Source organism: Dendropsophus ebraccatus, chromosome 13 (genome assembly GCF_027789765.1).
Source record: "Dendropsophus ebraccatus isolate aDenEbr1 chromosome 13, aDenEbr1.pat, whole genome shotgun sequence".
Taxonomy (NCBI): domain Eukaryota; kingdom Metazoa; phylum Chordata; class Amphibia; order Anura; family Hylidae; genus Dendropsophus; species Dendropsophus ebraccatus.
In genome coordinates, this window is record NC_091466.1 from 12,040,066 (window position 1) to 12,053,607 (window position 13,542).

At 43.2% G+C, this 13,542-nt stretch overlaps 1 protein-coding gene across 1 annotated transcript in view; it reads right to left on the reverse strand.

The window, feature by feature from the left end:
• Nucleotides 1-230: 230 nt before the first annotated feature.
• The window catches only part of KIRREL1 (kirre like nephrin family adhesion molecule 1), a 181,081-nt gene continuing 167,769 nt past the window's right edge, over nucleotides 231-13,542 (reverse strand). The window contains exons 8-15 of the mRNA XM_069950982.1: nucleotides 11,705-11,832; nucleotides 10,233-10,359; nucleotides 8,267-8,367; nucleotides 6,286-6,484; nucleotides 5,956-6,063; nucleotides 4,828-4,967; nucleotides 4,328-4,402; nucleotides 231-2,848 (exon numbers count right to left, since the gene is read on the reverse strand). Coding sequence (XP_069807083.1) covers nucleotides 2,378-2,848; nucleotides 4,328-4,402; nucleotides 4,828-4,967; nucleotides 5,956-6,063; nucleotides 6,286-6,484; nucleotides 8,267-8,367; nucleotides 10,233-10,359; nucleotides 11,705-11,832 — 1,349 coding nt within the window. The 3' untranslated portion in view covers nucleotides 231-2,377. The remainder of the gene's footprint in view (nucleotides 2,849-4,327; nucleotides 4,403-4,827; nucleotides 4,968-5,955; nucleotides 6,064-6,285; nucleotides 6,485-8,266; nucleotides 8,368-10,232; nucleotides 10,360-11,704; nucleotides 11,833-13,542) is intronic.

A 13,542-nucleotide genomic window follows, 5' to 3' on the forward strand; every position in this document is an offset into this window, starting at 1 on the left:
TTTGAATGGTGGATATTATGTTAGCTGTAAAGTTGCATTGGTTACGCACTGATTCACTTTGGCCAAAAATAAAGATAATGATTTGCCTTCCAACAGTAACGTAGAAGGGAGGTTGAAGCTGCATTAGTACCTTTACATCAGGGATGGGAAACCTTCGGCCCTCCCGGTGTTGCAAAACTACCATTCCCGTCATGCCTGGACAGCCAAAGCGTATGCTTTGGCTGTCCAGGCATGATGGGAATGGTAGTTTTGCAACAGCTGAAGGGCCAAGTTTCCCCGTCCCTGCATTAAATAGACGGATATGTTTCAAGCATTTGAACACGTCATCTATATACCGATCAGTCAACTAGCTATGAAGTTGAGGTCAGCGATTAGTCCCTTCCACTTTTTGCCCTATGCAAGTGCTGTCTATCGGTACCTAACTTATAAAGGCAAAATTATTACTTTTTTCTTTTGTTTCGATTTTTAGAAACACGTGATTGTTGTGTTATAAATAAAAGAGGGAATTCACTTTAAAAAAAAAAAAAAAAAGACTTTTTTTTTTTCTTATTATGATGCGAATAAATATAAAGTACCATGCATCTACAGGTCTTGGCAAATACAGGTGTTTTTTTTTTTTAGAATTTCTTTTTTTTTTTTTTTAATACCAACCCTTAACAATTACGTGTCAAGGCACAGGAAGAAAAAACAAATAAAAGTGGTAAGAAGAACCCTATATGTTACCAAGAGAAATGCCCCAGTTTGCCTGGTGAGTACTGTAGGTAACCATAAAAAGCAAGTAGTGGCTAAGTACTTTAGGATGACTTTTTTTAAAACACTTTTTCCCTATTAAGCTGGTTGTCACAGTTCGATTTCATCATGTGCAACATCCAACATAAAAAAAAAATTTTTTTTTTTTTGTATTCCCTCCGAAAGTATTGCTTTTCTTTTACACGACTTTAACCAGGCACCGACGTGTACAGGCAAATGATGTATACTCTATATGTAAATTCTACTGTGATGTACTTGTACAAGGATACAGACTATAATGAGAAATTATCATGATTGTAGAGTCTGTTTTTCACAACTATATATTGCATACTTTAATATGGGAAATGGCCCAGTAAACCTTATGCTTCAAAATGGATGCTTGACTCCATGTTTAGGCTCGCTAGACCAAAGGGACCCGATTCTGCTCATTTGACTTCTGTATCTTACTCCTATATGAGTGGCCTCTATTATCTATTAGGATTTCCATGTACCATCCGGACCTGAAAGTCCACGAAACCTAATACTGCTTTGTATAAGTAATCATCCTTTTACCAACACATTGGACCATTCATCCCTGAGTAATTTTTTTTCTCAGCCAAAGAGCCATGCTGTAGTTCAAGAGATACAACGCTGGCTGATACTTATTGCCTACAAAACCCTCGGTCTTATAGAGCTGTTTGAAAAGATCAAGGTCTAGCTACAAAAGAAAAAATAACATAAGAAAGGATGGAAGGGTCAAATAGTGGAATGTTTGTGTAAAGTACATGTACAATGTGCACATGAATGGAGTTACGTTCACTAGAAGTGCTCAGTAATTCAACAAATTCTAATAAAAAATATATAAAGTATATTATGGCTCAGAGCTTGTTGGGAATTTTAGGTCATGTATGACGAACGCATTACATATATAAGAATCCTCCATAAGCGGAGTATATAAATGAACCTATAAAGATGCATATGAAACTTCTCTCTTTTTTTTTCTTTCTTTCTTTGATTGTCCGATTCATTCATCCTCCACTTTTTATCGATCGCTATCCAGAAATAGCTGCCCAAGTGCCTAGATTGTAAAAGCATATAGAACCATATATGTCATACACGCTACAAAACAATCTTACTCATCCTGCCTCGCCTTCCGACATTTGGAATGTATAACTACAAAAAAAGGCTATGGTAAGACCAGATTTTCAGTGGCAAATCAAAAGAGCAATAAAAAAAAAGCACACGTGCCCCAAGAGAGTGTAGGGGCCCATCAAAGCGAAAAGAAAAGCTTCACCGGTACCAAGTCGACTCTTTAAGTCATACCATGTGCCATACACCAGATGGCAAAAATCAGTGGTATTCAAGGAATGATCAGGTGCTAAAAGGCCAGCCTTCTGTTTGGCATTTTATTCCACGTCAAAGCCTCAAGGCTTTGCTGGTCGGGCAACGTTGACTGTTTTCTTGGGGACTTCTGAGATCAAGACATTAAGGTCCCTGAGTATCAGAAGACACGGTAAGAGGTCGCTTCTCCTCCTGGAGTCCTTTCTTGCCTTTAGATGTTACGAGAGAAGATTTAACTGAATAGTGTCACCCTCTCTTATTTTTTTTCCCCCTTTTATGCCCACCAGTTTGACATTTTTAACAATCCTCAGACGTGTGTCTGCATTCTTTGTTGAAACCTCTGTCCATAGTCGGAATGTTGGGAAGTATAAGAGAACCGGGTGGCACCTGTAAACTTCCCGACTGGATCGAAAGTATCGTATGGTCCCCGATCCATACCTGTTGTGGTTGGCTGCGTATAACCAAGTCGGTATGTTGGGTAGCCAGAGTTAGCTGTAAACCCATGTGTCCCAAATTTTTCATAGTTATCATACGAAAGTTGACTGGTGGTATCTGTTGTTGCTGGAGTTACTGTGGGTGTTGGGTCTGTACTATAATCTGAAGTAGCAGCCCGACTATAAGTGTTCAGTTGGGCATAACCACTGGAGTGAGAGAGACGGGATGAAGGGCGAGCATCAAAACGTGCTGGTCCAGGATTACGGTAATCTGGGTACAACACTGTTCGGGAGTTCGGCCTGTCGTCATGAGCCCGGACGTTGTAATACCCATTGGTTGGATCCTAGGGAAGAAGAGCAGCGTGATCAATGGCAGATAATGATGGACATGAATTGAATGTAGAATAAGAAAAATGATTATTGAGAGGAAGAAAACAATAGAAGTAAAAAGAAAAAAAAAAGAAAAAGAAATGGGCGGCTAGCCTGAGATAGGCGATTTGTCTCTGAACACTCAGCGAGGTGTTTATAGACTTATGTGCTCAAATACACAGTGAAGCAAAAGTCACTATACAGGTGCATACATTTATTAAGACATTTATGTAAAATTGCTTTGGACTACAGACATTTACATAAACATTGGCTTTCAGTATATAAAACACGGTAGCCCACTGCTGATGCCTGCCGATTACAGAGTTACAAAAATGGAAATTGCCCAAGTCTAGTCATCAAAGTCTTAACCACAAAAAAAAATTACTATTTTTTTTTGTTACTATATTTCCATCATTTAGAATTTGGAGCTATTTTGCAGGTTGAACACATCTAGGTGTAAGTGCTACCCATCAATGCTGGAGGGAATGATAAAATAAGTAGTCAACTGTTCAGAATTTACTACCTAAATCTTGGATTTTTTTTCTTGCTATCCTCGATATGTGGTCGGTATAGATTATTTTTTCATCGTATAAGGCTTGCGTTAACGCATTACATTCTTTGACAATGAGGACTAGACTCAAGTTTTTGGCAGTGATGGTTACGTGATGTCTGATGAAATGTACACAAAGCTCCGTTTTCGATATAAAGGAGGAGAAGCGTTTGATCAGTCCACAGTAAGAAGGCTGTGTCCATAGTGTCCAGTTGAATTGGTTTTTGTAAATCCATATGAATTGTGAAGGCCACTCCAAATGGTTGAAGGCACAGTCCACACAGTTGCACACAAGTCTGCATAAAATGTTCTCAAGGTGTCAACGCAGGACTTCCAGTGTATGATCCATCAAAATAATTGTATTTTCGACAGATTTTTTTTTAGGTTCATATGTCTTACCAGACAGAATTGCGCCATAATGTGTATTCAAAATGTCTCCTCATTACACCTGCAACAATCTGTTGCCACCATCTCCCCTAACTTCACAGAAGTGTATTCGGGATTTCAAATGTTTCGAACCATCTTCATCAAACTGTTTAAAAGTCACAATCGGAACTGAACTGCAAAACTTGTCTAATCCCTAAAAGTATGCAACTGTATAGTAATGTTTGCTTCACTCTCCAAGGTATAGAAGTAGTTAGAGGAAGAGAAAGAGAGAGGTATTAAACACAGAATAATTTACACATGTCACAAATATTACACATCACTCGATCTCGCATGCCAGAAAACTCGTTCGTGCTTAGTACAGTGTGCAAATCAAGATATGTTCAGTCTTGTGAGTAGAAGATGCCACGCGTAGCTTCCACCAGCTCGTGCAGGGACTGGTGGTAACTAGACATCGTGAAAGTGCCACATTTGGATTATAAATTTATTTGTATTGGTTGAAAATATATGGGTGCCGCACCTTGAGCTCATACTCCTCTCTGTCAATGGTGTCACAACGTAGGTCTTGCTTCAAGTCCACATCGTCCTTAAAAGACTAAAAAAAAAGAAAAACATTGTGTAAATCTACCAGTGTTTGAAGGTTCTAGGACAATGGGTTTCATATGTTAATTTGATTAAAACGTCGAAGCGATGTATGTTTAAGTCAACTTAGTGGTGGCAGACCAGTCATATTTTTTGCCCGTAAGAACAGAAAGAGGACCGATCGTGTTCAAGGTCATGGTAGTCCAGAAGCACTACACAATACCATTGATCTAAGATTATCTTTGAGCACAAAGGAACAGGTAGAGAATAGGAAGGCTTCACAATGCTACTGGATATATTGCTTCACAAAAGCCAGTGGACACGTGTACTAAAATCTAACACCCAGCTACTGGTCATACCAGATGTATGGAAAAGATAAAGGTAAGATACAATGCACAGCACAGTGACTTATGGGGATGGCACTTAGCTTTTCCTTACCGAATAGATTGCCTTCATGACACGTGTTGCAGTAGAGACGCTCGATGTGTCCTCCTCCCTATCGGGATGCATGGTTAGTGGTTCTCGATTGACTGTCTCCACTTTGATATCGAGCTTCCTTAGCGTGACATCCTTGCGGCCTGTTTGGATATTAGCAATTGTTTAAAGATTGAAATTACTTCAGAAAATATCATTGTAGGTCTTATTAAAAGCATAAGGTGACTCAGATGATTAGTTTTAGGTATCTGTTTCCTAAAATAATACTTGGGGTCCTATTAGGCCGATGACGGTCTAATCAATAATGTAAATGAACGCGATCTGTTAGATCTGCCTATTACAATGATCGTTTAGCAAGGGCTGCATGGACATAGTTAGTGATGTCCATGCAGCCCTTGGCCTAAACTGTTAATACGTTACCTCTCCACCCTTCCGGCCTTCTCCTGTCCTCTGCCTGCTTCCCGGCACTGCTTGCTGCTGCTTCCCTGAGCTGATCCCGCGGTGGTCCCGGCCATTGATTGGCTGAGCAGCCTGTCAGTTCAGAGTAGCTGCATTGTGCACGCAAGGAATCAAGCAGAGGACAGGAGAAGATCGGGAGTGTGGAGAGGTAACGTATTAACAGTGTATTCAATCATTAGTCGTCTTTGTGCCGCGCATCGCCATTACATGTAGCAATGCGTAGTCGATGGCCAATGATTTTAGGTCCATCTTTGTCATTGGCTGATTGTTGTCTCTATTACGTAGAGCAATAATCGGCTGTAGCTGCTCATGAAAAGTGTATTTCTAAACATAAAGTATGTCTGTCCGAAAGTACAAAGTAAAGTTACTTTCATTTTAATTAACTAAGTTCTGTTGAACTATGAGCTGTTATTTGCTATGTGGCCATCTTGGGTTACTCATCTTGACATACGATCTCACCAAGAACATCTCTGCAAGAACTGACATAGCATCTTAGCAGAATCTCAGTATTCAAGCATTGTGCTGTCTCCTCTCGTACACGCAGCCGAGCAACTGTGCAGTCATTGGATACATCACTTATCACAAACTATGGCATAGCCTCTTAATTGGCTCCGCTGGGAAAGCTGCAAGCCTCTCATACATTTGTCAAAAGACTTTAACGCTGGTACTCACTGCCTTTACGACGTCGGTAGAGGAAGAAAATGAAGAAGACAAAGAAGATAATGACCAGAATCCCGGCTCCGATAGTTGCCCCAGCAATGATTCCGACTGGTACCACTTCTGAAAAAGGAAACCGTAGTTGAAGGCAATGGTTTGAAGACTTTCTTAGGACTTGTCTACAGAGAATTCCTTTGGATTGCCCCTAGTGTGCTGCCCATTCTAGTGCTCGAAGACAACATAAAACCCACAATAAGACATCTATCTCATGGCTTAGAACATGGCTTCTATGGTACGAACAGTAGGAAAGAACACCTGTGATCAACCTCTAGGATTTAGCCATACCTTTCTCTACAAGCTTGATGATGGCTGTTCCTGATCCAAAGGTGTTCCATGCTGTGCAGTTGTAGCTGGTCTGAAAGTCTGTCTCTATAACGTTGTTGATCGTGAGGATGGACCGAACCCCATTTTCTGTTTTAGTCCTTTCCACGGTGTACCTATCCATGGTTCCACTCTCTAGATATTTCTCCTTCCATGCCCAGGCCTATAGTTTCCAAGAAATCAATTAAGAGAGGAAAGATATAAAACCGTTGTCTATTAAACGTAAAGTTCCATCTTTATATGGCAGTGAGGGTGTGTAAAACCGGCAGTCATACTATTCCTTGGGGAATGTGCACAAGTTAAAAAAAAAAATAATGAGGATTCCCGGATTTATGATCACAACGTCACAGGTTTACAACCCTATGGAACTTATGCCGGAGGAGTCATAAACAAAGTCAGGGGGGGGGGGGGTCATGCATCGGTTGTGACGGGGGACTTCAATTACAGTGTATTCCCTGCATTTCAACTCTTCTGGAGCCTTCCTGGGAAAATCATAAAAAATAATTACTTTTTAGGTAATCTGAAGTGATGCTGCACAGTATCATTTCTCCTACTGTAATGAAGAGCCAAAGGGAAGTGGGGGTGTAGCACGCTTGCGCCATCTTGCTGGTCCGCACACGCGCCTTCTGCACTTGCCATCATCGTTGACATCACCGGGTATGCACAAACCGGGAAGATGGCACGAGTATGCAGGGAGGCTGGGCAGCACAGAATATTTATACGGAGGAGGGAGGAGTACGGCACGAGCATTACACCACCACTCCTCCTTGACTCTTCATTACAGTAGTAAAATTGGTATTGAGGAGTATCGCCCATAAGATGCTCACTAGTGTACGACCACCTACTGCACAATGTCAGCACCTTGGGTCGGGTTACGACCTATATTGAAATGTTGTGTTCAGAACTTCTTGTTGGTGACTTACTGGGAGTCATTTTTCTTAATGTAGGCGCTGACAAGGTGTAAGGCTACGATACTTTGCTAATAATTCAGTAACCGCAGGTTAAATGGCCTCTCTAATAGAGCTGCCTTGGGAGACGTGGAAATTTCCCTCCATAGCTCGGCAGATCTGTAATAGTTAACTGGAAAATCCAAATCACTGAAAAGCCTATAATGAATTCTCAGTCGCTTCCTCTGCTAAACACTTCATTTTGTAAGCCGTGATAAAATGATTTCAGCCGCAGTGGATGCTGTTTGGAGAACGCGTCTCCCCCGGGACTCTGTGGTGAGGCAGCTGTGAATCCAGCACAAATTTGCACTTTAATTAATGCAAAAAGACATATATAAGCGGAGAGGTGGGACCGACCATTGCCTTCATCGATGCCAGGGCTCTGACTTCTGAAACCTCCACATGTTTATTCTGTACGGCCCTCACTCTTTAATGTGAGATAAAAAATGAGGAACCAGGGGACTGTGCTACAGCAAGAGCCAGATAGGTGGCGCCATTGCTAAGGAGATTGCTCCAGGTTATGGAACGTGGAACGGTGCCGGGTCGTTGTCTCTTCAGCAAGATGTGATTATTGGAGTAATCATTCATCAGCGGAGCGCAGCCCATAAAAGAAATAATTGCAATATATTCCCTATTCTCCAAGGGTGGTCGAAACTTTAATCATGTAGAGTTCAGACCTGGAATTGCGTAACTGAAGTGTGCCGGTGCAGAATAGTTCAAGATGGCGGCTCTCTGTTTAAATTTATTGCCATTCAAGACAGTAAATAAATTTCTAATAAAGCGATATCGGGCGCGTATGTAACGCAGCCCCAGGTGTTATTACATCCCGATCCTACACTCGCTGACCCTTATCCCAAAGGTCATGTGTTCAGACTACTATTTGAGTCTTTATAGTTGGCAATTATATAGCTCATCGATCATAAGATTTGTACATTTCTAATTTAAAGGGGCACACATGGAAACAGGGAAATAAGGGTGGGGAAAAAACATGTACTTACAATCCGGTCAGGAGGTGGGGTGCTTCCAATAAAACACTCCACTTTCCCCACTCCACCTCGCACTGCATACTGCACTCCCTCACTAGTGATCATCGGAGGACCTTAAAGAAAGATGAAAAGATTATGATTTTGACCATCACTGTTATAGCTGCAGTTATCCTTTAATTACGATACAATGATGCTGATTTATCAATATCTTAAGGAACGCGGCAAGTTTTAATCACAGTGACTCATGGAGGTTATGACTTATCTAGCTTAAAGGAGAACTCTGGACACAACTAAAACTCTGGTGCAGGCAGGGGTGGGGGTAACATAATAAAGAATGTATACTTACCCATCCCCCCGCTCTTGCAGAGCCATGTCACTATGTCTCTAACAGCCAAGCTTCCTGCTACGTCAGGGGAAACGTACCTGCTCAGCTAGTCAGTGACTGCAGCGGTATCCCACCTTAATCATTGATGGGTTGAGCTGGCATTTCTAAACCCGGGTCACTGTGATGCGGGGGCTGAAGATTGGAGATGCGGCGCTGCAGGGGGCACAGGGACAGGTAAGTATCTATTCTTTATTATGTTCCCCCCTGCCTGCCTTAGATTTTTAGTTGTGGGCGGAGTTCTCATTTAGAGAGGTATTCCAAGGAAATCAACTTTTCCCCTATCCACAGGGTACAGGAAAAATAGGAGATTGCGGGGGGTCCGACCTCTATACCCACCACCGATCTCTGTATCATGAGTAGTGCCCGTGACCTGCGGCTCTATTCGTATGGAGCAATGGAAAGAGACGAATACTCCGGAAGGGCACTGTGCTCTGCTATTTCGGTCACTCCATAGGAACGAATAGAGTCGCAGGTCACATGCCGTAGCCGCGACTGTTCATAATACAGAAGCTGGGGGCCTTATACGGAGACCCTGGGGTTGGGAAGGGGGGGGAGTACAGATGTCCTGTAGAAAGGGAAAAAGTTGATTTTCTTGGAATACCCCTTTAAGGTTGCCTAAATTTCTATACACCTTGGGGCATTATTCACACTTGAAGTTAATGCTTCTATGAGATTTTCTTGCTAGGTAGAACATAAGTGGAAGGTTCCCTTTAAGGCTATCCTCTGGTAGACAAACATCTTTGTCAGACAGATTAGGACGACGTTATACCGATTATCTCATCAGGGGGAATTAATGCAATGCTGCCGAATTTCTTACCACATTAGGCGTAATATGCACTATTTGTTTTATATCCTTCTTTGTTTTATCGCCCAATCTGCTGGGTTTTATCTCTCCGTGTAATTTGCTGGTGCCGGTTTAGCTGAAGCGGATATTACGCTGATGGATGCTGCCTTTCCTGTACTTTGCTGCTTTCTTTCCTCACTCCGCTGGTTCTCAGGAGAGGTCACTGTTTGGGGGGGGCACCAGCCAGATCATTTTGGGACGTTTCTTTTCGGCAGCAATTAGTGGGCCCCCTTTTTATAGTCACTGTATATACTTTTAGCTTAGCGGGGTTGCAGGAACAGTCTGGAGAGCAGGAGAGATTTTCTATGGGGATTTGCTACTGCTCTGGACAGTTCCTAACATGGACAGAGGTGGCAGCAGAGAGCACAGTGTCAGACTGGAAAGAATATACACCACTTCCTGCAGGATATACAGCAGCTGATAAGTACTGCAAGACTGGAGATTTTTTAATAAAAGTAAATTACAAATTAAAAAAAATTGATTTCAAAGAATTTTTTTTTTTTTTGGTGAACAATTCCTTTAACGGTGTTCATTCTTACAAAAATTGGATTATTGCAGACAGAGATAGAGGAAAGTGTGGTTTTTGTAGTATGAAGGCTATCCGCTCCTCGGCAGTAAGTCAGCCTGGCCTTGAGCTAAACACTCGAGTGATCTAAGGACGGTTGATACATTGCACTGTTCCGCAATATATCCATAGCAACCACTCGGAGTCGCTCAGGTCCTCGCTCATAAATGGTAAAGGAACTCACCATTGACGAATAGCGTGACCTCCTTCTCTCCAACGCCGATCCGGGGAACAATGGCCTTACATACGTACTGCCCCGCATCTTCCTGGCTCACAGACTTCAGGAATAGTTGGTTACTGTTGCTTAAAACCTGCAAACAAGAGATAGTGTTTGTCTTGGAGACTTTATATCACGTGTCCTTTCATTTTACAGCTTATAATTTGTGTTTTTCCATTGGCCGTGTGACTGAATAACATCCCTCAAGATCTGTACTGAAATACTCTGTGCTTCTGGGAACTTGCACCTTCTAGGATCAGTCCGTAATCTCCCATTAGTCTCCTTTGTCTTCTTCGAGTCATAACCTGATCCCTGTCTAATGCCCACTAACTCCATCGCATGGGTGGAGAGGTCTCTGCCTGGCATAAACAGGTATTTCTATCCCGTGAGGTGATGGCAAAGTAATCACCCCCTTTCCAATGGCGTCCAATGCCCCCGGTTGGAATGGGTGGCCTAGAGGTCTAGGCCCCACCCCCTCTAGGTCGTCCCATTTCAATTCCAATGGGCGTTCACGGGGCCGGGCCTAGACGCCATAGGAAAGGGGCCTATATAGGATGATGTCACAGAGGGGTGGGGCCTATGCTACCAGTGTAGGCGGGGTGAAGTGGCGCAGCAGTCATGAAGCCCCACCCAGGTGTCACAATCCACCAATGATAAAAAGTATTTTTCACTGGACCAAGCACCAAGAAATATATTTTAAAGTAAGGTATGAAAACTGCTGAATTTAGGTTTAACAGTGGTGTACAAAAGTCCAGAAAGGGGGTGACAGTATCACTTTAAGGTGGTTCACCAAATCAACTTGTGCCAGAAAGTGCCAAAAATTTGTAATTTACTACTATTAAAAAAAAATCTCCAGTCTTCCAGTACTTATCAGCTTCTGTTTGTCCTACAGGAAGTGTTGTATTCTCTCCATTCTGGAGAGCAGAACAGGTTTTCTATGGGGATTTGCTGCTGCTCTGGACAGTTCCTGCCATGGACAGAGAGCACTGTGGCAGAGAGCACTGTGTCAGACTGGAAAGAATACACCACTTCCTGATGGACATACAGCCGCTGATAAGTATTGGAAGATTTGATATTTTCTATTAGAAGTAAATTACAAGTCTCTGGCACTTGCTGGGACCTGTTGATTTTAAAGATTTTTTGGGGGGATGAACTACCCCTTTAAGATCAGTGCTGAAATACTCTCCTAAGTGCTTGTACCTTCCATGCTCAGACCATAATATTCCATTTGCCTCCATTCCTTTCCTAAAATTATGATACTTCTGATACAGCCCTGTCGTAACAAGGATCATCCAAGGAGCAGACGGGTCACTGACATCAGGACATTGCCTTCATCATATACTATCCATACATGTTACTGGTTAACAAAGTTATCCCTCAAAATACTCAGTGCTGTGGTTTTTCATTTGCTTCAGGTCATTCTACCCCTAACTACTCACCATATTTGATCCTTTCTTGGTCCACGTCAGAGTAAGCGGAGGATTTCCTGTCCAGATACAGGTCAGGGTCACGTCGGAGCCCATGTCCGTTGTTGTAGGCTTGGGCTCGACAACAATTCTGGGGGCAACTGTCGAGAGAAGCATTCGCATCATTAATGGGGGTCCCCAGGCGTTCACATCAAGTGAAGAACTCGCTCAGGCAAGCTCTTAAAATAGAACTCCCCGTCCTATGTCAGGGGTATTGAGCATTACTTATTCATGCCCTTCCATAGTACCAAAGCGAGAGAACATTATAAATCAAAAGCGTATCACCAGAGAGATGGATTCCCTCACTGTCTTCAAAAGAATAAGGAATGCATTTTCTAATGTAACTGAATTAAACTTTTTTTTCTTTAAACAGTCCCCCCCCCCCCCCCCCCCAAAAAAAGCACTTTCTCTTTCTTCTGACCTCCAGAAGGAGAGCATGGGCTACCTGACAACTCAGGCAGGGAGGGGTCTTAGAGGGATTTACACTGAACAACCCCAGGAACCGGGGACTACAGTAAAGTAGCCTTGTGCTGGCACCTTTGGGAGTATGGACATGGGGCGACTATTGGCAGAAAAGGGCTGCCCAACCGATTGAGCCTTGTGAAGGTGCTGATCACTGATCAATGCTTGTTTACAAGCGGCCCTGAGCATTCTGTTGCTGCTCGAGCAACGGCCACAAGACCATCATTATCGTTGAAGTTATCGTTGAAGGGTCTAAACTCTTCTAAGCAAAGGAAAGGGACCATATTTCCCTTCCCTTTTCCCTAAGCAGGTGCGGGACCCAATGGATGAGAAGGCCCTGCCTAGTAATATGCCGTACAGTAGACAGTGACAGTCCGGGATTTCGTGCAGGATAGTTTCTGGTCTCATGGTTGCCCGATCCGCCCAGAGCAGTGACAACATTTAATGTACCAAATAGGCAGGTGACCAAGGTTTTAGAGGTTATTGCAGCCTCGTAATGTTTCAACGGGGTTAATCTACTAATAAAAAAAAAACTAATTAAATATGGCGTCATCGAGTTTCCAGCTCGGCTAGACCAATGGCAAATCACCAGGGATGTGCAAGGACAATGTCCGTCATGTCTGAGCAATAAGCAGAAAATTGATTCTGTTTGAGGCAGATAAATAAATAGATTCTCACCGGGGTAAAGAGCGATTATTGTCATGCAAATGAGGATGCCATTCACAAATGGCTCCAGCCGTGTTAGGCCGCGCCGGATGATTGACAGGGAAAGTGGAATGATAACACGCTTTCTTGACCGCTCTAATTATATCTGCAGCTTTACATCAGAGCCGTGCCACTTATTTGCACCAGTCGTGTGCATCACCATGTGTACATCAGCCCCCTCTATTGTATATAGCAGTACATAGATACCGTGCATATGGCATATGGAGGCAGAGGTGGATGGGGGAGCAGAGCGATACACCTGCTGGCAGGCATACGGCATTGGGGCAGGGACGGGGAACAGAGCGGATGGGACAGGAGGGGTTAGACGCGGGGCGGGTGAGACCGGAGGCGGACAGGGAGCAGAGCGGCACACCTACCGTCAGGCGTGATGGCGGCAGGGAGCGGAGTGGACAGGCTGGGGGAGCAGGGGAAACAAGCGTAACGGGGAGCAGAGATGCAACACGGTACGTGAATTTTATGTCGCAGGGGAAATTATAGAGTTTGTTTCATAATTTCCCTGAAAGGGGTCAATGATTTGATCAATTCCCTAGGGAAATGATGGAACGGCGCGGTCAATCCATCATTTCCCGGGATTTGATCAAATACCTTAGTAATTTGATCAAATCCCTGATTCTATAATTTCA